General features: G+C 43.8%; 1 protein-coding gene across 1 annotated transcript; it reads right to left on the reverse strand.

Moving 5' to 3' along the window:
- Nucleotides 1-1,293: 1,293 nt before the first annotated feature.
- MCM4 (minichromosome maintenance complex component 4) lies at nt 1,294-24,153 on the reverse strand (the record flags this gene model as incomplete). Its single annotated transcript, XM_080703625.1, has 16 exons — nt 1,294-1,386; nt 1,984-2,117; nt 2,871-3,099; nt 4,611-4,818; nt 8,940-9,067; nt 9,937-10,302; nt 13,494-13,753; nt 15,019-15,139; nt 18,208-18,428; nt 20,801-20,939; nt 22,425-22,520; nt 22,630-22,725; nt 22,960-23,061; nt 23,146-23,309; nt 23,641-23,802; nt 24,084-24,153. The coding sequence occupies 16 exons, from the start codon at nt 24,151-24,153 to the stop codon at nt 1,294-1,296; spliced, it is 2,589 nt and encodes an 862-aa protein (XP_080559751.1).
- Between the last annotated feature and the right edge of the window lie 42 nt (nt 24,154-24,195).

Consider the following 24,195-nt stretch of genomic DNA (forward strand, 5'->3'; position numbering starts at 1 on the left):
TGTCCTAGTCTCAAACTTAGGATCCTCCTGTCTCAGCCTCCCAAGTACTAGGATTACAGGCATGCACTACTATGACAGTCAGGCTAAGAGTTTTATGAGAACATTGATGGCTGGGATTTAACTAAATTGAAATAAAGTAAAGCTTTTATCTTAGTTTCTTTTATATGAAACACTTACCATTATGAACTTCCATGAATGTAGCATTTAGTAAAGTTTTCTTTTTTTGCAGTACTGGGGATGGAACCCAGGGACATTCTACCTCCCAGCTATACCCCAAGCCCTATTTTGTTCTTTATTTTGAAACAGGCTCTCACTGAGTTGCAAAGGGCCCCACTAAGTAGCCCTGGCTGTCTGCAAACTGTGACCTTCTTGTCTCAGCCTCCCAAATGCTGGGATTACAATTGTGCGCCACCATGCCCAGCTCAGTTTTTTTCTTAATGTAAAACAATGCCAGATAACCAAGTTCTATTCTATCATTTATTTAGAAAAAAAGTTTACATATTAGGATAAAGCAGATACCCACCTAGAATCTGATAATTTCTTTCTTTTTTGTGGTACTGGGATTGAATCCAGGAGCATTCTACCTCTGAGCTATATCCCCGGACCTATTTTTTAATTTTGAAACAGGATCTAGCTAGGTTGCTGAGAGTTCCACTATGTTGCCAAGGCTGGCCTTGAACTTATGATCTTCCTGTCTCAGCCAACTAAGTACTGGGATTACAGATGTGCACAACCACATCTGGCTTGAATTTGATCACTTCTAACCACATGTTCCTGATATAATAGCAACCATAAGATAAAGTCTCTAATGAGAATTCTACTTAACTGCACCTCACACTGAACAATACGCCCTGGTGACATCCTCAAGGGGTTGGGGGAGAGCTCAGGACACAGTGCAGGAAGATGCATGGAGGCCCCAGATTCAACCCCTAGCACGAAATAGAAAGAAAGAAAAGAAAAACAAAACCTTTAGCACCTAGTGACTGCTCTCAGCAGTTTTAGCACAAACACCCCCAAACCAAACTGTCACCTTCCAACGAGACTAGTGGCTGAACCGACAGATGAAAAGCCTCTGCTAGACATGGCACGTCAAGGAGAGAAGCTGTACTGCACCTGCTTAAAAAATGTCAGTAGTTTTGCTTTAACATTAGAAAATACACATTTACTAACAAAACTGAATCCGAGTTAAGAAATTTTTAGGTAGCTAAAGAAAGCTTTTTAATGTGCTGGTGCTGATGTCAGCGGCTGTGGCACGTGTGCAGGAGCAGCTGTGGCAAGCAACAAGCCCCGAGCCTAGAGCAGGCGGACAGTCTTCCCAGTCACAGTCAGGAAGTCGTCATCAGCCAAGGCGCGGAGGGCTTCTTCAAACATATCTTTGGTAATTGCCTTTGGGAAAGAGGAGAAAAAGAAAGAATTCACACACCAAGTCTCCCCTTCACTGTTAAAGAGTCACACTGATTTGTTTTGATGTTAGAGGCATTCAACCTCTGAGCTATACTCTCAGCCCTATTTTATTTTTTATTTAGAAATAGGGTCTCACCAGGTTAATGACAGCCTAAGTTTCCGAGGCTAGCTTTAAACCTGTGATGCTCCTGTCTCAGCCTCCCAAGTACTGGGATCATAGGTGTGTACCTGGCTTCTGATTTTTAAAATTTTGAAACAGAGGATCTTGCTAATTTGAGGAGGCTGGCCTCCAAGCTGTGATTCTCTCATCTCAGCCTCCCAAGTACTGGAAATACAGGCATGTACCACCATGCCTGGCTTAATTTTCATTTTGAAATAGCCTCTCCAAATACTGGGATTTTTCTTGATGATAAACTTATGAATGATTGGTATTTTTCCTCTTTATTCTTATCTATATTTATTACTCAACAATAAGAAAAAGGAAAGAAACTCCAAAAGAAGTATTAAGGAAAAAAACTATTAAAACACATATTATTTATAGAGTTTTATATTATACATATAAACACTACAAACACTTACTATGTCAGATTGTCCTCGAATATCTTCAAAAAGCTGCTGGTATTTTAGAGCTGGTGTTTTGCCCTTAGATAAAATAAGTTTTTTCAATGCTTCAGCTAATTCTTCTTTCCGTTTACGAGAAGTAGCACTCATTCCTGATTTGAAGAGAAAGCAAAGAACATTTCTATAAGAAAATGAAATGTTCCTATTTCTCTTATTTCCCCCCCCCTCAGTACTGGAGATTGAATTTAGGGGCATTGTACTTCTGAGCAACACCCCTAGCCCTATTTTCTTCCTCCCTCCCTCTGTTCTTTCTTCAACCCCAGCCTTACTTTTATTCTTTGTTTTGAAACAGGGTCTCACAAACTTGTGGAGGGACTCACTAAGTAGCCGAGGCTGTCCATGAACCATGATCCTTGTAATCCCAGTACTTGGGAGGCTGAGACCGGAGGATCGTGGTTTGCAGACAGCCTCAGCTACTTAGTGAGCCCTCTGCAACTTAGTGAGACCCTGCTTCAAAATAAAGAATAAAAAATAGGGCTGGGGGTATAGTTCGGAGGTCAAATGCTGCTGGGTTCCATCCTCAGACCCACCAAACACACACACACACACATACCAGGGTCTCACTGAGTTGTGGAGGCCTCACTAAGTAGCTGGGGCTGGCCACCAACCTGGAATCTTCCTGTTTCAGCCTCCAAGTACTGGGATTACAAGCATGTACCACCATGCCCTGGCTTACATGATCTTTTGTAAAAAAGTTTTTAAATGATACTGGAGATTGAATCTAGGGGCATTCTACCTCTAAGCTATACCTCAGCCCTTTTTATTTATTTGGAAATGGTCTCATTAAGTTGTATGATAACGACTAACTAGATGAAAGTTTTTTTCTTCATAGCCAAGGAACACACCTGTTGTCAGAATTGATATGTCCACAATGCCAGTCCGGGGGTCAGTGGCAGACTGCTTCAGAGCTTCCCGATGAAGACGTTTGGCCTCTTCCACGTCAATCGCTTCAACTTTGCTGGAGAACCTCACTTTGGCATGAGCTTCTGCCAGGCGGATCAGGGACTCCAGCTGTCGAGGGTATGCAGAGACCATTCCTCGGCTACTCCCTATCTTCCTCATGTCTACATATGCCTAGGACAGGAAGAAAAACAAGACCCTTAGCAACAAGAACCTTAGATTTGTGGCTGAACCATGAATGGTCAGGATCCAGTTCAATAAACGGAATCCTTGAGTGGCTGCTCCCAGAGGTCCTGGGGGAATCTCAAGTGGAGCAGACTGACACAAGCGTCTGCACACACAGAGGACTCGGGAGGCCTGGTGAAGGAGGGCAACACCTGTGTGCAGTGAAGGTCAATGAGGAGTGGGAGATGCTGGGAAGACTTTTTGAAGCAGATGCTATCTGATGAAGCTGAAGAACAGAGAGAATGGCATCATGTGGCAGAGAAGGAGACATGTATCCTAGGGTAAGGAGGTATGATTAGGGCGGATGATGAATCTCGGTGCCCTATAGCCAGGCTAGAAGTCTGTTGATGAAGTGCATAAAGGATACTGGGACAACATTAGAAAGATAAGTAACAACAGTTTTATTTCTCTGTGAACAAGTCTCAAGAATTTGACACAGGAGCTGAGCATGGTGGCACACGCTTATAATCCCACATTTGGGAAGCTGAGACAGAGGATCACAGTTCGAGGATATCCTCAGATACTTAGTGAGGCCCCTTGCTCAGTAGTGAGTCCTTGTTTCAAAATAAAGAAAAAGAAGAAGAAAAAAGAAAAGACAGATGGAAAATTCCTTGTCTCACCTTCATTTGAATACTTGCTAAGGATGTTCTTTTTTTTCCCGGGTCTGGATGAAACCCAGAGGCATTTAACCTCCGAGCTACACCCCCTGCCCTATTTTTTATTCTTTGAAATAAAAAATATTCTTTGAAATAAAAAACTCACTGAGTTGTGGAGGGCCTCAGTAAGTAGCTGAGGCTGTCCACGAACCATGATCCTCCGGTCTCAGCCTCCCAAATGCTGGGATTATAAGTGTGTGCCACCATGCCTGGCTTAAGGCTGTTCTTTTATTTATTTATTCATTATTATTATTATTATTATTATTATTATTATTATTATTATTATTTTGTGGTACTAGGGGTGGAACCCCAAGGCTTTCTACCTCCGGGCTATACTCCCAGACCTATTTTATACTTTATTTGGAAACAGAGTCTCACTAAGTTGCTGAGAGCTTCACTCAGTAGCTGAGGCTGGCTTCGAACCTGTGCAATCCTCCTGTCTCTCAAGCGCTAGAATTACAAGCTTGCAACACCACGCCCAGCTCTGCAGTGTATTATTCTTAATAAAATAATAAATGGCTTAAAGGGGATGATTAGGGCCAAGAATAGTGGCATAGTCTTGTAATTTCAGTAAGTGAGCTGAGACCAGGAGGACCCTGCTTAAAAGAAAAGAAGAAGAAAAAAAAAAGTCCAGGTGAGGTGGTATACACTTGTAATCCCAATACTTGTGAGGCCGGGACAGGAGGATCATAGGTTGGTGGCCAGCCTCAGCTACTGAGACCTGGTTTCAAAATAAAGAATAAAAAGGTAAAGGGGAAGACTGGTACAACAGACTCAGCCAAACCTTTCTTCAGGCCTGCTTACCTCGATGAGTGCCTGGCTGGCCTCTTCGCTCAGCCGGGGCATGACAGTACTGTGGGCATAGGCGATGTAGTCCTTGAGCACGGCCATGTCCAGGAACTCCTCCTCCACCTGCTCCTCACTCTGGTAGTACAAGGCTACCAGGTGGTGAGCCAAACGCCTGTCATATGCTTCATCCTGAGGATCCAGCATGAGGAAGATCAGATCAAATCTGAGGAATAAGAGGGAAACACACCAAGTGTTGTGAGCATGTGTATTTATAGCTCTTCCAGTCTCACTATGATGTTTATTACAACATATCAATACTGTATAAAAACCAGACCACCATCTTCCTAGGAGAGACCCAAGCCAACCCACAAACTGAACTGAAGGGTTGACTGAATGCTATACTGCACGCTGTGAAATTTGGGACTGCAAGGGCCACCAGAGAACAGATTCTCATCCCTTAAAGAACCTTGAGGTCAGTCCAATTCACCAAGGTTTCTTAGTTCTCTAACTTAACAGCTGAGTCAAAGGAACAAGATTGAGCTGGGCTTGGTGGCGCACGCTTGTAATCCCCGCGCTTGGGAGGATGAGACAGGAGGATCGCGCAGGTTCGAAGCCAGCCTCAGCTACTTAGTGAGGCTCTCAGCAACCTAGTGAGACCCTGTTTCCAAATAAAATATAAAAAAAAGATATGGGAGTATAGCCTGGAGGTAGAAAGCCTCTGGGTTCCACCCCCAGTACCACCACCACCACACACACACACACCAAAAAAAAAAAAAAAAAAAAAAAAAAAAAAAAAAAAAAAAAAAAAAAAAAGATTTCCATCAGGGACACCTTAAGGGGCCCAAGGAGCTGGCTGTGAACTGTGATCCTCCTGTTTCAGCCTCTCAAATGCTGGAACCACAAGTGCACTGGAATTGAACCTAGTGGAGCTCCACCTCTAAGCTACACCCTCAGATCATTTTTTTGTTGTTGGTCCTGGAAGTTGAACACAGGGACATTCTATCTCTGAGCTATATTCCCAGCACTATTTCTTGTCTCAGTGGTATTGGGAAACAAACCCAGAGGTATTCTACTTTAAGCTACACCCCCAGCCCTATTTTATTTCTAATTTGAGACAAGGTCTCACAAGGTTGATAAAGAGTCTCATTACTTGCTGAGGTTTATCCTTGAACTCACAATCCTTGTATCTAGGACTCCCAAGTACTGGGATTATAGGCGTGCACTTCTATACTGGGCTCCTATTTTATTTATTTTGAAACAGGGTCTAAGTTGCAGAGGGTCTCACTAAGTTGTTGATGTTGGCTGTGATTCTTCTGTCTCAGAATTCCCAAGTACTAGAGTTACAGGTATAAACTATGTCTAGCCTCTTCAGCTCTTTTTTAAAACCCAGAGGCATTCTACCTTCAAGCTATACCCCCCCCCCTCGTGTTTGGAAACAGCATCTCACTACTTGCTGAGGCTGTCCTTGAATCTGTGATCCTCTTATCTCAGCTTCCCAAGTACTGGGATTATAAGTGTGCACCACCATGACCAGCTCTCCCAGGTCTTTTTATTTTTTGGCGGTACCAGGGATGGAACCCAGGGACATTGTATCTCCAAGTCATACCCCCAGGCTGGTTTTTAGTTTAATTATTTTATTTCTTTTTGTGGTACCGGGGATGGAACCCAAGGGCATTCTACCTCTGAGCTATACCCCAAGCCCTATTTTTTAAAATTCTTTATTTTGATTTACTCATTTATTTTTTGTGTGTGGTACTGGGAGTGGAACCCAGGGACTTTCTACTTCTGGGCCATATTCCCAGACCTATTTTATATTTTATTTGGAAACAGGGTCTCACTAAGTTGCTGAGAGCCTCACTAAGTAGCTGAGGCTGGCTTCAAACCTGTGTGATCCTCCTGTCTCATCCTCCCAAGCGCTGCGATTACAAGTGTGTGGAACTATGCCCGGCTATTCTTTATCTTGAAACAGGGTCTCACTAAGTAGCTGAGGCTGTCTTCGAAATGTGGTCCTCCTGTCTCAGCCTCCCAAATGCTAGGATTACAAGGATGCATCACCATGCCCAGCTAGTCTTTTTACTTTTGAAACAGGGTCTCACTGAGTTGCAAAGGGCCTCACTAAATAGTTGAGGCTGTCTGCAAACTGCGATCCTCAGGTCTCTGCCTCCAGAATGCTGGAATTACAAGCATGTGCCACCACGTCCTGCGCCTCCAGGTCTTTTTAAAATTTATTTTAACATGGTCTCTTGAAGTTGAGGAGGCTGGCCTTAAAGCTCTGATCCTCTGGCCTCAGCCTCCCAAGTACTAAGATTATAGGTATGCTTTTTCAACTGTTTTAAGAAAAAACTATTAATAGATGTTTAAAACATATAATTAAAGCCAGGTATGGTGGGGCATGCCCTAGTACTTGGGAGGATGAGATAGGAGAATCACAAGTTCATGGTCAGTCTCACCAATTTAGGTCTTTCACAACTTTGTGAAACCCTGTTTCAAAATAAAAAAGTAAACAGGAATGGGGTGTAGCTCAGAGGCAGAATATCCCTGGGTTCAAACCCCAGTACCACAAAAAAACAAAACAAAAAACAGAAAGGTAGTTTAAGCCAAAAATTCTATTAAAAAAAAGAAAAAAAATTGGGTGTGGTGGTCCACACCTGCAATTCCAGCACTTGGGAGGCTGAGACAAGGATTGAGGGTTCAAAGCCAGCCTTAGCAATTTAGTGAGGCTGTCAGCAACATAATGAGACCCTGTTTTCAAAAAACAAACACCTGAAACCTAACAACAAAAAAACAGGGCTAGGGGTGTAGCACAGAGGTAGAATGCCCCTGGGCTCGATCCCTAGTGACACGCACACGCACGCACGCACACACACACACACACACACACACACACACACACACACAATCTCAATTATAAATCAATCAACAAGTTTGGCATGGTGGCACATGTTGATAATCTCAGCATTTGGAAGGCTGAGACAGAAGCTCTTTGGAATTCAGTGAGATCCTCACTGAATTTGTTTGTTTCAAAACAAAGAATAAAAAAATATGGCTGAGGGTATAGCTCAGAAGGTAGAATGCTCCTGAGATCCATCCCCCAGTACTGGGGGGGGGGGGGCGCGAAGAAAAAACAAACAAACAGAAAACAATAAAACACCAATCAACAAACACTTGAGGTAGTGAAGTTAAAAAAAGTATGAACTGGGCCAGGCATGGTGGTGCACGCTTGTAATCCCAGCATTTAGAAGGCTGAGACTGGAGGATCACGGTTTGCAGACAGCCTCAGCTACTTAGTGAGGCCCTCTGCAACTCAGTGAGACCCGGTTTCAAAATAAATAAAAAATAGGGCAGGGGATATAGCTCAGAGGTCAAATGCCCCTGGGTTCCATCTCCAGACCTGCAAAAAACAATCATCATCATATGGTATGAACCACCTGATGAACTTTCACAAGTCTCTCCTGGGTTTGGTGGTATATATCATAATCCCAGTATCCCAGTACATGGGGGGCTGATACAGGAGGATTGCAGGTTTGAGGCCGGCCGCAGCCACTTAGGGTTGTTTAAAAAAAAAAAAAAAAAAAACAAAAAACAAAAAAACAAAAAAACAAAAAAACAAAAAAACAAACCCTGTTTATTAAGAAAAAAAAAAAAAAAAAAAAAAAAGAGGCTGGGTATAGTTTGGAGTTCGAATGGCTTGAGTTCAATTTTTAGTACCAAAACCAATCGACCAACCCAAATCTCATCATTTCCTCCTCCTTCTTCTCCTCCTCTTCTTATATTATTTGCAGTACTGGGGAAGGAACCCAGGGGCATTCAACCTCCAAGATATACTTCCAGCGCTATGTTTTTAGTCTTTTTTTTTTTTGAGGGTCTGGGAATGGAACCCAGGGGCATTCAACCTCAAAGCTATACCCCCTGCCCTAGTTTTTATTCTTTATTTTGAAACAGGGTCTAAGTTGTGGAGGGCCTCAGTAAGTAGCTGAGGGTGCCCACAAACCACAATCCTTCTATCTCAGCCTCCCGAATGCTGGGATTACAAGTGTGCACCACAACACCTGGCAAGTCTTGTAAGTAGTAGCTTTCAGACTGAAATAATACCGAGTGGTCATCTGAAAATGATGTCCAGATGAAGTGTCCCAAAGGGTTCACAAAACAAAAGGATATTAGACATTACCTATGTAGGTAAAAAACACATATACAGTTGTTGCCATAACAGCCCTAACCAACTACATTTGAAGTGTTCTTCATTACTGACAAGATTTTGTCAGTCATTGCTGAATCACTTATTCTCATGCTGTAAATCCTACAAATGAGCAAAAAGAAGCATGTTTTATAAAGAAGCTTTAGTACCTTGATAATAATGTGTGAGGCAGCTGGATATTTTCAATGGTGGTTTTCTTGGGATTCCACTGAGACTCGATGGGGTTCGCTGCTGCCAGGACAGAGGTGCGAGCATTGAGCTGACAGATGATTCCAGCCTGTAAGAGAAAATGTGGCCGTTAGAAGCCTGACCGTCGGGCAAACTCCTCTATTCTAATACATCTCTACTGTCTGAGCGCCTCAGCATCTTTACTGACTCCATAGCTGCATGTGGAAATGCCACCCTCAGACTCATGCTTAAGGCTGATTTTATTGATTTACTTGTTTATTTTTGTGGTACTGGGGAATGAACTCAGGGGCATCCTACCACTGAGCTATGCTCCAGCCTCTTATTTTGAAACAGGGTCTCACTACATTACCATGAGCTGGCTTTGAACCTGTGACCCTCCTGTCTTAACTCCCAGTTACTGAGATTAGAGGTGTGTGCCACTGTACCCAGTCTTGTAAAACTAGTTTTAGATGAATGCGTGTTATAACCCTGGTTTTCTCAGAAAGTAAGCTCCTTGCATGAGCTTCATGACAAACTTGGGTGCTATGAACACCTGCATATTCATAGTGAATACAGTGGGTTAGTAGAGAGAAAACAAACAAACAAACAAAACAAACAAACAAACAAAAAAACAGGAGTACCCTGTAGAATATACTTAGAAATTTAGCTTCTATCTAACATGAAAAGTGTTTAGAGTCAGGGCAAGGATGTGTGCTTCCTGGATGCTTTCTGGTTTCTCTCTTTCTTTTGTAGCACCAGGGATGAATTCAGGGACATTCTACCTGAGCTAGAGCCCCAATCTTATTTTATCTTTTCCTTGGAACAGGGAAAGTTACCATGTATTGGTCTCAAACCTGTGGTCTTCCTGTCTTAGCCTCTCAGGATCACAGGCATGCACCACTAAGCCTGACCAGATGCTTTATTCAAGGGATCCACACACATTTAAGAGTCCAAGGTCACAATGGGACCATGGTTCACCTTTGCAATGGACAGCGTCTGTTGCTCCATGACTTCATGCAGTACTGACCGTGTATTCTCACTCATCTTGTCAAACTCGTCAATACAGCAGATGCCATTGTCACTCAGGACAAGGGCACCTGTCTGCAGGACCAGCTGCCTGGTCTCAGGGTCCTTCATCACATATGCAGTGAGGCCAACTGCGCTGGAGCCCTTCCCGGATGTGTACTGGCCCCGGGGGACCAGATTGTACACATACTGGAGCAACTGTGACTTGCTGGTGCCAGGGTCACCACACAGCAGGATGTTGATCTCAGCACGAAATTTTCCCCTTCCTGTGTGACTGAAGTCCTTCTTTGTTCCACCGAAGAGCTGAAGCAAGATTCCCTAAAATAACAAATGCACAGGGCTGGGGATGAAGCCGAGTGGAAGAGGTCTTGTCTAGCATGTGTGAAACCCTGGGTTGAATCCTCAGTACCTCAAAAAAAAAAAAAAAGCACATGTACAAACATGTATTTACTATGTACAAGCATTTTTCACTGACTATGGTGTAAAAGATTTAGATTAAGCTTTAGAGGTACTTTTCTACTTTATGAATTGAAGACACACACACACACACACACACACACACACACACACACACACACATGTAAAGCTGAGTGTGGTGGTACATCCCTGGAATCCCAGTACTTGGGAGGCTGAGACAGGAGGATCATAGGTTTGAGATTGGCTTCAGAAACTTAGCAATTCTCAACAAACTGGTTTCTTTTTTTTCTTTTGCGGTACCAGGGATGGAACCTGGGGGGCATTCTACCTCTGAGTGACACCCCCCTCAGCTCTATTTTTTTATTCTTTCTGTTTTTGAAACAGGGTCTCACTCAGTTGTGAAGGGCCTCGCTTAGTAGCTGAGGCTGTCTGATAACCGTGATCATCGGTCTCAGACTTCTGAATGCTGAAACCACAAGTGTGCACCACCACGCTCAGCTTCTTTTATTTCCTTAAAAAAAAAAAAAAAAGCCCGGCATGGTGGTGCACACTTGTAATCCCCACGCTTAGGAGGTAGAGACAGGAGGATCAGGCAGGTTCGAAGCCAGCCTTGCTGGCTTAAGAGATCCTGTTTCCAAATAGAAAAAATAGGTCTGGAAGTGTAGCTCGGAGGTTCCACCCCCCAGTACCACAAAAAAAAAAAAAAAAAAAAAAAAAAAATCTATCTATCTATATAGATTTTTTTTTTTTGCAATACTAAGGATGAAACCCAGGGGCATTCTACCTCCAAGTTACACCCCCAGCCCTACTTTTTATTCTTTATTTCGAAACAGGGTCTCACTGAGTTGCAAAAGGCCTCACTAAGTAGCCGAGTATGTCCTTGAATCGTGATCCTTCTGTCTCAGCCTTCCAAATGCTGTGATTACAAGCATGCACCACCATGCCCGGCTAGCAAATTGGTTTCAAAGCAAAAACTTTAACAATAAAAGGGCTAGAGAGTAGTTCGCAGGTAGAATGCCCCTGGGTTCAATCCCCAGCACCACAAAAAAGAATAAAAAGAATAAAAAACAAAACAAAAAAACCAACACAGGGAGAGTGCTTCAATTCCATCCTTCCTTGTACTGGGCATTGAATACAGGGGCATTCTACCTTTAGCCACATCCCCAGCCCCTCACCCCCGCTTTTGGGTGGTACTGGGGATAGAACCAAGGGGTTCTTTATTTTGAAACAAGAGTCTCACTGTTACAAAAGGCCTTCTCACTGAGTAGCTGAGACTGTCTGTGAACTGTGATCCTCCTGTCTCAGCCTCTCGAATTTTGGGATTACAAGTGTGTGCCACCATGCCCAGCTTCCCCAGCCCTTTTTTATGTTTTATTTTGAAATGGGCTGTTACTGAAGTTGGCCACAAACCTGATTCTCTTGTCTCAGCCTCCTGTGTGCCACCACACCAAGCTTCTCCCTCCCTTCCTCCCTCTCTTTCTTTTGCAGTACTAGGGATTTAACCCAGGGACATTCTACCTCCGAGCTATAACTGCAGCCCTATTTCTTATTCTTTATTTTGAAAGAGGGTCCCACTAAGTTGCAAAGGGCCTAAGTAGCTGAGCCTGGCTGCCAACCTGTAATCCTCTTGTCTCAGCCTCACAAGTACTGGGATTACAAGTGTGCACTACCATGCCCGACTTCTTTCTTTCAGTGGTACCAGGGATTGAATTCGGGGGATTCAACCTCTGAGCTACACCCTGAATACCTTATTTATTTATTGGCTTGCGTACGTACGTACGTACGTATGTGGTGAGGGTGGAACCCAGGGGCCTTCTATCTCTGGGCTATACTCCCAGACCTATTTTATACTTTATTTGGAAAGAGAGTCTCACTAAGTTGCTGAGAGCCTCACTCAGTAGCTGAGGCTGGCTTTGAACCTGTACGATCCTCCCAACTCAGCCTCCCAAGTGATGGGATTATAAGCGTGTGCCACGCCCAGCACTACCTTTCTTATTTTGAAACTAGGTCTTGCTAGGTTGTTGAGTCTCACTTGCCTGCAAGTGTTGCTAGGTTGTTGAGTCTCAAACCAGCAATCTTCATGTCTTAGCCTCTTATTTATTTTTTGGTGGTATTGGGGGTAGAACCCAGGGACTTTCTACCTCCAGGCTATACTCCCAGACCTATTTTATATTTTATTTGGAAACAGGGTCTCACAAAGTTGCTGAGGTTGGCTTCAAATCTGTGAGATTCTCCTGTCTCAGCCTCCCAAGCAAGGATTACAAGCGTGCACCACCATGCCCAGCCGTTTTAGCCTTTTAAACACTGGGATTACAGGTGTGAGTTGCCCAGCATGACTTACTTTTTGTTTTTGAAGCAGGGTCTTGCTAGGTTGCTGAGGCTGTCCTCAAACCTGCAATCCTTCTGTTTTAGCCTGAGATTATATTATCCACCATGCTTGGATACTTCAATTACCTTAAATTAGCACTAACAACTTAATCCTAAATATACATCATGCCAAAACACTGAGTATATAATCCCCATCCTGTCACATGAAACACAAAATTAGTTTAGTGCAGGGATTTAGAAAACAATGTGGTGACTTTCAACCAATAACTAAGGCACAGTCTCATCCCTGGGGTTGGGTGGTGGTGCCAGAAACAGGAACTGATTCCAATTTTAAACTAATCCAGCCAGGAGTGGGTGGTGTACTCTTTTAATCCCAGTACATGGGAGGCTGAGAAGAGAGGACCACAGGTTTGAAGCCAGCCTCAGCTACTTAGTATGGCCCTCTGCAATAAAGTGAGAACCTTTTTCAAAATAAAAAATAAAGAGCCAGGCGTGGTGGTGCACACTTGTAATTCAGTACTTGGGAAGCTGACACAGGAGGATCTGGATTTGCAACCAGCCTTAGCTACTTAATGAGGCCCTCTACAGCTTAGTGAAAGCCTGTTCCAAAATAAAGAATAAAATCGGGCTGGGGATAGAGCTCAGAGGTAATATGGCCCTGGGTTCAATCTTTAGTACTGAAAAAAGAATAAAAAATAAGGCTGGGGGTATAGCTTGGAGATAGAATCCCCCTGGGTTCAACCCCCTAGTACCACAAAAACTACCTTCTTTATGTCTTCGTGTTCATAAATGCTTGGAGCTAGGGCTGAAGCGAGTCTCTCATAAATATCTGGTTTTCTGGAAAGTTCCTTGAGCAATTCCACACGTTTCTCTGAGAAGAGTTTCTGTTCTGCTTCTTCACTGAGGCCATGCAGGCGTTTTGCATCCGTTTTCCGATAGTGAATGACATCGATGTGGGTTTTATAGATAGACTTTACGTTACTCACTCTTGGATTGACTCGAATAGGTACTGCTCGATAGATACCTGGAGGCATAACCATAAAAAACATGTTTACCTTCCTGCTTGTCCCTGAGGGGCTCAGCAGCCAGAATGGACAACACACATCACCAAAGACCTAGGGTGACTCCTAAGCCTGCACTACAAAGCTTCTGTCCCCTCTGGTGATCAAGCGGGGAGGTGGAGGCTGGACAAGACCAAGCTGGGAAGAACACAGGTTTTTGATGATATCAGACCCAGGGGCCTTCTACCTCCGGGCTACACTCCCAGACCTATTTTATATTTTATTTGGAAACAGGGTCTCTTAAAAAAGCTGAGGCTGGCTTTGAAACTGCACAATCCTCCAGCTCAGCCTCCCAAGGGCGCAGGGTGGGGGTGGGGGGCACTAGACTGCTAGATTTGCTTTTATAAGTTTTGTTTAAAGTCTTAAGATGACAGGCAAAGATAGCTAAATAATAAGCTACTGCCCAGGTCAGGGCTACATACCTCAGATAAGGGATCCTCTGCCCAGGCCCCTGTTATCTTAAAATTGTCTGTATAAGTTGCTCTAAAGTGAAGAAATGTTATGATCCGCCTTTAATCAAATGCTTAGGTTATAGTACAAATGTGTTAAGATGGGACCAATAAATTAGCGTACCTTTAAAGACTGTACTTCAATAGAGTTTTAGCCCAGTCCTAAATAATGTTGACTTTATCTTAAAGCCTGTCTTTCTCTTAACAGTTTTAAGAGAAGAACCAGGCACCGGGTGGGAGTAAGGAAGCAAGGAAGCGCCAGCCTGGAGCCAGCTCCACTGCCCTTGTGTCTGAACAAACATTCTACAGATAAAAGACCCTCTTCCCATGTCAATTGTGTTTTATGGTTGCTTCTAAATATGCAAGTTGTAAAAAATCAAAGCTGGGAAAACAAAATGACCTGGTAACATAATGCTATACAAGGAGGGTGCTATTTGGAGACTGGACCCTTGCCGCTTATGTGGAGATGCATGCGCTTGGGTCCAGGTTCGAACCTGTAATAAAGTGTGGCTTGACAGACTAATAATTGGCTATGGACAGTTTTTCTTGCTGGCTAGGTTACAACCAATACACTCAAGACTGTCATGCATACACACCAAGAAACCCAGTGCCCAGAGGCCTCCAAAGTATGGCAAGAAGCTAGGCAGGTTGGAGATCGGCATGGTAATTTAGGAAGACTCTGTTTATAGCTCAGAGTTAGAACACCCCTGGATTCAATCCTTGGTGCCAGAAGAAAAAAGAACAGGCATCCTATAGTGTTGACAAATTTATACTCTTACCTGTGACATTTACTCTGTCCCCAGGCTGGACTTTGTCCACAAGATCATTGTGAGCAAAAAGGACAACAGTGTGTGGAGTCTGGCCGGCGGGCATGTCTTCAGGGGACTCCTGAAGCTTGATCTAACGGAAGAGCAGTGAACAGAGAACACTTGGAAAACAAAGGACCACAAAGACAGAGACTCACAACTGTCTTTGTGCTGCTCAGAAACAGCATTTTTTTTTTTTTAATCTAGCATCCTTACTTCCCTTTACAAATGACTCATAGCCAGGTGAGGTGGCACATGCCTGCAATCCTAGTACTTGGGAGGCTGAGACAGAAAGATAGCAGATTTGAGGCCAGCCATAACAATTTGGCAGGACCCTCCTCAAAAAAAGGCCTGGGGCTGTAGTTCTCAGGATGTTCCTGGGTTCAATCCCCTGTAGCACACAAACAAAAAACCTGTTTTAATCTCCAGGGAGTTCAAAATAATCTTTTCACGTGTGTGTGGTACTGAGGATTGAACCCAGGGACATTCATTCCATCTCTGAGTTGCATCCCCAGCCCTTATATTTGCATTTTGAAATATTGTCTCATTATGTAGCGGAGGGCCTTGCTAAGTTGCTGAGGAAGGTCTTTAACCTGCAATCCTCCTGTCTCAGGCTACAAAGTGCTGGGATTACAGGCATGCACCACCCTTTCAGCATTAGAATCTGCTTTTGACTTGACAAGGACCTGTTTTCTTTCTTTACTTTTCTTTTTTCCCTGCAATACTGAGTATGAAATCAGGGCATTCTACCTTTGAGCTATACTCCCAACCCTATTTTTTTTTTTTTTGTGGTACTAGGGTTGGAACCCAGGGGCAGGATGTCTCCAAGCCAACCCTCCCTGCCCTATTCTTTCTTCTTTTATTTTGAAATAGGGTCTCAGTAAGTTGCAGAGGGCCTCACTAAGTAGTTGAGGCTGGCTGCGAACCTGGGATCCTGCTTCAGCCTGCCAAGTGCTAGGATTATAAGCATGAACCAAAGGATGGTGGCTGTTTAAACATTCTTGCCTGCAGGACACAGAGGCACATGCCTGTAATCACAATACTTGGGAGGCTTACACAGGAGGATCTCAGGTTTGAGGTCAGTCTCAGCAGCTTAGTAAGGTTGTTGATAACTCTGCAAGACCCTGTTTCCAAATAACAAATAAATAAGAGCCGGGCGTGTTGGCGCATGCTTGTAATCCCAGGATTCAGGAGGCTGAGACCAGAGGATTGGGATTCGCGGACAGCCTCATCTACTTAGTGAGGCTCTTAACAACTCAGTGAGATTGTTTCAAAATAAAAATTAAAAAATAACGCTGGGCGTGGTGGTGCACGCTTGTAATCCCCGCGCTTGGGAGGCGGAGACAGGAGGATTGCGCTGGTTTGGAGCCAGCCTCGCTGGCTTAAGAGACCCTGTTTCCACATAAAAAAGTTAAAAAATAGGTCCGGGAATGTAGCCCATGGGAGTGTATCCCGGAGGTAGAAGGGCTTCCAGGAACCCCAGTACCACCAAAATAAATAAATAAATAAAAGTAAAATTAAAAAATAAAAAATAAAAGAAAAAATAGGACTGGGGTATAGCTCAGAGGCAGAATGTCCCTGGGTTCCACCCCAAATACTGAGAGAAAACAAACAAACAAACAAACAGAACAACAGGCTGGGAGTGTAGCTTGGAGTTAGAATGTCGAGCAACACCCAAAAGCCATCAACAATAAAAACAAAACACTCCTGTTTTAGGGAAGGAGTGATTGACATGATTCCAGTGACCTACCATTGTAAGGTTATAGTGTATCTCTTTGCATAAATGTTTGCCTATGTTTCTATTTCTCAAGAAGTTACTTCTAGCAGGAGATGAGGTTATAGTTTAGTGCTAAGTGTTAGAGCACTTGCTTAGCATGAAAGGTGGTTCTAGGTTTGCTCCCCAGCACTGCCCCACAAAAAGCTACTTCTAATAGCTTTCCTGGCTGAAGTTCTTTTTGTTAGAAGGGGAGAGTTCTGGAGATTGAATTTAGTGGCATTCTACCTCTGAGCTACAGCCCCAGCCCCTTTCATTTTTACTTTGAAGCTGGAGTCTCACTAAGTTGCTAAGGTTGGACTCAAACCCGCAAGCCTCCTGTTTCAGCCACTCAAGTACTAAGATTAATGTACCACCAGGCCTCAGTACATATTTTTCTTTTCTTTTTTTGCAGTATTGGGGATTGAACCCAGGGGCATTTTACCTCTTTTTTTTATCCTTTATTTTGAAACAAGGTCTCACTAAGTTATAGAGAGCCTCACTAAATAGCTGAGGCTACTGTGAAACTGTGATCCTGTCTCAGCCTCCAGAGTACTGGGATTATGGGTGTGAACCAGTGAATCTTGCTCTATCAACTCCTTACCAATTACTCTCAGCAACCTAGCCACACCCTTTTCCCAAAACAATTAAAAAAATTGATTTAATAAATGAACGAGCAGGCTTGCTTAACTAATACTATCTTTTTTTTTTTTTTTTTTTAAACTGGGGATTGAATCGAGAGGTATTTTTCTCTTGAGATAGACCCTCTACCCTTAGCTTCATTTTGTTTTTATTTTAAAACTGGGCCCAAGTTGGGTATGGTGGTACACACTTGTAATCTGAGTACTCGGGAGGCTAAGATAGGAGGATCACAGGTTCATGGCCAGCCTCAGCTATTTAGCAAGGCTCTCTACAACTTACTGAGATCCTGTTTCAAAATAAAAAATAAAAAGTAGGGCTAAGGGTATAGCTTGGAGGTAAAATGCCCCTGGGTTCTATCCCCAGTGTCACACACACACAAAACCAAAAGCCCCCAGGGTCTAAGTGGCTGAGAATCTTTCTAAGGTACAAGTTAGGCTTTGAACCCATGAGCCTCCCTCAGCCTCCCTATTACTGGTATTACAGGTGTGAAACACCGTGACTGGCTATGACTGAAGCTTTTAAGACCAGGGTGCATATAACAGTGGTGGTGCTCACTGCAAGAGAAAGCCCACTGAGTCCCAGCACCTCAGTGTGCTGTGCATATTCCAGCCCACAATCCACTGTCAACGACACTGAAGCAGCTGAATGCCACTTAGAAGCAAGGTTAAGCCACAGAGCATCAAGTCACGCTTGGCTTTCTGAGGATTCAGAGGCAGAATGAAGGTGAAAGTGTGGGAGCCCTTCCCAGGTGCAGAGAAGCCACGTACCATCTGCTTGTCAGAGAAGAGAGAACGGTTGTGGATCAGGGCCATGCTATGGGTGGTGTGGCAGTGCCCACACACGCAGGGCTCAGCGATGCGGCCACGGTCCATCTCTACCCGGGTTGTGTGGGCGCACACTTGGCACTGGAAGAAGGCCTCCTGCATCTCAGGGATGAGTTGGGATGTCCTAATGACCATGCCGCTGATGGTGATGAGCTGATCGATATCTGCAAGGAGAGATAGAAGCCAGGTTGTCAATGAGCCATAGACAACAGCCCCTCCAGACCTGGGCCTACACTGAGGTTGTAGAACCTCCCTGGGTGCTGGGGACAGTAGGGTCATGGCAGATTCTGTGACAGAGCATGAATAGGTGTCTAGGTAGTCTCAAGGACTGGCCTGGGATTAGTGCACCTCTTCTGTGGCCAGTCTAACTTCCCCTCCACCCTGAAGACTTCTGGCCTTTCTATCTTCAGGCTACAGTCCAAGAGGCCTCCCACCATCTCCCTGCTTCTTGATAAGAAGCCATGGCCGCCTGCCTCACTCTTGAAGTCCTGTAGTCCCACATCATTAGAGTGGACTCTGAAGCCAAATGATCTGTCTCTTTGATTGCAGGTTTGAGGCCAGCCCTAGCAACTTAAAGATTCTGTTTCAAAAAAGGGAGGCCAGAGGGGCGTGGTGGCGCACTCTTGTAATCCCGTGCTTGGGAGGCGGAGACAGGAGGATCGCATAGGTTCGAAGCCAGCTGTGCTGGCTTAGGAGACCCTGTTTCCAAAAATAAAAAAGTATAAAATAGGTCTGGGAGTGTAGCCTGGAGGTAGAAGGACTTCCAGGAACCCCAGTACCACCACACACACACAAAAAGGGAGGCCAGCCTCAGCCACTTAAGAGTTTCTAAATAAATAAAACTAGTGCTGGGAGTGTAGCTCAGAGGTAGAATGCCTTTGAGGTCAACCTTCAGTACTAAAAGAGAAAAAAAAAAAAAAAAAAAGTAGCCTTAAAGTCAAGCTGACTTTCTTTTTTTGTGGCAGTACTGGGGATGAGAGGCAGGTACAAGCTCAACTACTGCTCTCTGCCACTGAGTTACACCCCAGCTGTTTATTTTGAGATTTTGTCTCATTAAATTGCCTAGGCTGATCTGGAATTCCCAATCCTTCTTAGCCTCCCTAGGTACTGGGATTATTAGCAACTGGCCTAATTTTTTTTTGAGAGGGGGGTGAGATATTTTGGATGGAAGCCAGAGGCATTCTACTTCTGAGCCATACCTCCAGCCCTACTTTTATTATTTTGAAACAGAGTTTTGCTACATTGCTGAGGGCTAGCTTCTACCTGTGATCTTCCTGTCTCAGCCTAAGGGATTACAGGTGTGCCACACACATTCAGCTTTTTTCTTGATACCTGGTGCATTTTTTGATATCTGGTGAACCCAGATGCATTCTAGCTGAGCTATACCCTCATCCCATTTTTTATTCTTTATTTTTATTTTTTTTTTGGTGGTACTGGGGGTGGAACCCAGAGACTTTCTACTTCCGGGCTATACTCCCAGACCCATTTTATATTTTATTTGGAAACAGGGTCTCACTAAGTTGCTGAGAGCATCACTAAGTAGCTGAGGCTGGCTTCGAACCTGTATGATCCTCCTGTCTCAGCCTCCCAAGCGCGGGAATTAAAAGCGTGCGCCACCACGCCCAGCTTATTTCATTCTTTATTTTGAAACTGGGTCTTACTTAGTTGCAGAGGGCCTTACTACTTAAGTAGGTGAGGCTATCTTGGAACCTGCAATCCTCCAGTCTCAGCCTCCCAAGTACTGGGATTACAACAGTGTGCCATCATTCCCAACTTATCCACTCGAGTACTGGTGTTACAGGTATGTGCCACCACACCTATCTCTGGGCTATACCTTCAGACCTATTTTTTATTTTTATGTGGAACTGGGGATTGAACCCAGGGGCATTTTATCTCCTAGCTACACCCCTAACCCTATTTTTTAATTCCTTATTTTGAGGGTCTCACTAAGTTACTGAGGGCCCAAGTAGCCTTGAACCTGCAATCCTCTAGTCTCAGCTCCTGAAGCACTGGGATTACAACTGTGTAACACCATGTCAAGCTTATTTCTATTGTGAAACAAGGTCTTGTTAGGTTGCTGAGAGTCTAACTACTTGCTGAGGCTGTCCTCAATCCTGTGACCCTCCTGTCTCAGCCTCCCAAGCACTAGAATTACAAGCGTGCACCACCACGCCTGACTTAAAATCTAGGTTAAATTGGTGTTCAAAGCTTTCCAGGACCTAGATTTCCCAGCCCCATTCAAACACTGCCTTTCAAGTGTTTGGCCTCTCATGTCATTTACTGTCTACTGACAGCTGTCTGCTTTTTTTGTTAAGGTAGAGAATTATAAAGGGTATAAATACCCTTTATATCAGACATTTTAATTACCTTATAAAAAGGTATAACGGGTTTGTATAAGTGAGGAGCAAAACTGGGCCAGCATTATTTGATCCACTAACAATCTATCACCATTACTGTCACTTCTTTTCAAGTTCCTTGATGAAATAGGATTTGTTCATGTTCACACAAGGAACCTTCCCGCCATTCAACAAATTACCTTCCGGGTTCAGGTTTCTCATATTCCTGGTCTTCACTGCATTGAATGGTCTCACTTGAATCTGATGTTCTAAAACGGAGTCAGGATAATGGTCAAAGAAGATCTCATTGACAGCCATGTCAAAAGTGGGTATCACTTCCTGTAGAAATAAGCATAAAGGTGCCAAGTTATGTTTCTAATTGTCTTAGATTTAAATACAAGAAACAAGACATTTTGTATTAGTAAAGTATATATGCAAAAATAAATGGCATAACCCACAGTATTAATCTATAGAACCATGCACATGGTATTTCCAAAACTTAGGTACACTAAACTAGCTTACTACATATTCTTATTGGGCTTAAAGGTGGTAATGAATACAGAAATGCCTTTTAGAATTTTGGGCATACTTTATGTCACTAATTTGGAAGAGAAGGATACTCAGCTCCTACTTAATGAAATAACCAAGACAGATAAGATCATACCTACCATATTCAAATTTAACGTAAAATTCCCCATATAACGTCAACATATTTGTTATAATATATACATAACATATATAGAACTTCAAGTTACATTTATTTATTTTTTGTGGTACTGGGGGTGGAACCCAGAGGCTTTTCTACCTCTGGGTTACACTCTCAGACCTATTTTATACTTTATTTTGGAAACAGAGTCTCAATAAGTTGCTGAGAGCCCCACTAAGTAGCTGAGGCTGGCTTCGAACCTGTGTGGCCCTCCTGTCTCAGCCTCCCAAGCACAGGGATTACAAGCATTCGCCACACCACGCCTGGCTTTTTTTTAAAGGGGCATTAGGGATTGAACCCAGGGACATTTTATCTGAGTTATACCTCCAGCTCTTTTATTTCATTTAAAAAACTTTCTTTTTTGTGGTACTAGGGATGGAACCCAGAGGCATTCTACCTTAGAGCTACACCCCCAGCCCTATTTTTTATTCTTCATTTTGGAAACAGGGTCTAAGTTGCAGAGGGCCTCACTAAGTAGATGAGGCTGGCCATGAACCATTGCAATCCTCCTGTCTCAGCCTCTCAAATACTGGGATTACAAGCATGTGCCACAAGTCTGGCTATATGTTGTTTTGAAACAGTATCTTAGTTACTGAGAGTCTTACTAAGTCTCAAACCTGTGATCTCCCAGTCCCAGCCTACTATGTAGTAGGGTAGTAGGGACATGCCACCATGACTAGCTTTTTATTTTGAAGTAGGGTCTCAGATACCCAGGCTGGTCTCAAACTCGAGATCCTCTTTTCTCAGCTTCCCAAGTACTGGGATTATAGGCATGTGTTACTGTAGATGGCTAGAACCATACTCTATTACCAAGAAAATTATGCTATACAGAAACTTTTCTAGGCTGGGCGTGGTGGCGCACGTTTGTAATCCCTGCGCTTGGGAGGCAGAGACAGGAGGATCGCTCAGGTTCGAAGCCAGCCGCGCGCGCTGGCTTAGGAGACCCTGTTTCCAAATAAAAATGTAAAAATAGGTCTGGGAGTGTAGCCCGGATGTAGAAGGGCTTCTAGGAACCCCAGTACCACCAAAAAAAAAGAAAAAAAAAAAAAAAAGAAAAGAAAAAAAAAACTTTTCTAGAAATTTACTGTAACTTTTCAAGGTCAAACCCACACTCTTACCTGTGGGTAGGAGATGAGCTGTCTGTATAAATTTTTGTCAAATGATTTTATGTGTTCACAGTTTACATTTAAAAATGGTTCCCCAATAACATTAATCTGTAAGATAAAACAAATAAGCTAAATGATAAAGCAAACAAGTTATATTTTCCAAATTTTATTATTTTGGAACATACAAGTTAATTTCTTAGTAAAATTATTTGGTTACCTCCCCAAGCCGTTGCATGTACAGGGGTTCAGTAATATCTATTCCAACATTTTCTTCTTCTTTAGCCATAGGGTCAATAAAACGCTGAAGAAACCTCTTGATTGGAGAGAAAAAATATTAAGCTTAATGCACCAAAAAATAAGAAAATAAAATACAAAAAGTTATGAGTATTTCACTACCTGGAGATAAGGTGAAAATTACATTGTTTGCAATATATCAACAATTCTAAGCCACCCACGTCTAGGCCCGTATGCATTCTGGCTACTCACATATTAACTTTCTTCCATTGTCTTCAGAGCCCCAAGTTATGTTTTAAGATGATCAACCCACCTGAAAATTTTCCTTGCATGTTGCCACATTTACATCTGTTCCCCAGATCACAAGTTTTTGGCCCAGAGACTGCTCACTTGCCACTATATCCTCTGCTGCTGCCTACAAAGAAAAGGATGACAGAATTACATATATCCATTTTATGTCTCCTGAGAGAATGTTATCAGAAAATTGTGTCGTGCTCACCCCATCGGACTGCAAGTCGACCTGAAGACCCTTCCGTGCAGAGCCCAGGTCAGGCCTCTGCCTCACAGGTGTACCCCTAACTCCACTCCTTGGGGTTCCCTCTACCCGAGAGCTAGGAGTGCCATATGTCAGTGGTGAGCTAACATCAAAGTCCAAAGGAATATCTATAAACACAAAATGGAAATTCAGTTTGTAATGAAATTCTAATAGCACATCAAAACATTGGGCATGTCATCTGATGGCATCTATCAACAGCAAATTGAATACTTGTGGTTATGCTTAGTAGGTGAGATTTTGAGGAATTAGTGTTCTATTTTATAAAATACAAAAAAAGGTTGCTCTCTCTGCCCTAAACTTCTTTCGTCTGCTCTTTTGGTGTCTTTCGCTAATGCACAAACGGTACGCTTAGGCTCCATGACAAGTACTGTTACTAAACACTAAAGGCAGTCTTGTGCATTATCAATTACAATAGAACCTAGACTTTCAGAAACCTACTTGAATGCATCTGAGGACTAGAAAACAAGGCATCCTGAGCGACGGCAGGGCTCTGAAGGTCTGCTCCGGGGGAGGTCGGCATGGGCTGCAGCTCTCCAGTGGAGGTGGACTCCTCACCTCTGCGCCTCCGAGAGGGAGACGACCTGGCCTCCTCACTTCGGGCTGGTGTACAAAGCAAATAAGATAGCCATCAGCTTTCAGCTTTGGACTTCCAGGGTTGGTCTCTCGGGTTTGATTCATTAATAAATGAATTGATTACTTAACGATCACACGCAGAGCAAAACTGAGGCAAAGGAGTAGGGTGCCTCTAACCAACCGAAACCCAAATGCGGGGGCCGCGGTGCAGACCGGTGCCCGGCCTCCGGCGTTTCAGGCTCTCCGGCCCGGCGGGAGGCAGAGCGGACCTGCCCGCGGGACTCGGGGCTTGGGGGGGGGGAACTCACGCGTATGGGCGGAGGTGGCCGGACCGCGCCGGCTACTTCGGCGGCTCGGGGTGGACGCGGGGGACGACATGCTGCCGGGCTACCTGCACAACACAGAGAGGCTCGCGCCGGG

The sequence above is a fragment of the Muscardinus avellanarius genome (assembly GCF_963383645.1).
Source record: "Muscardinus avellanarius genome assembly, chromosome: 1".
NCBI classification, from domain to species: Eukaryota; Metazoa; Chordata; class Mammalia; order Rodentia; family Gliridae; genus Muscardinus; species Muscardinus avellanarius.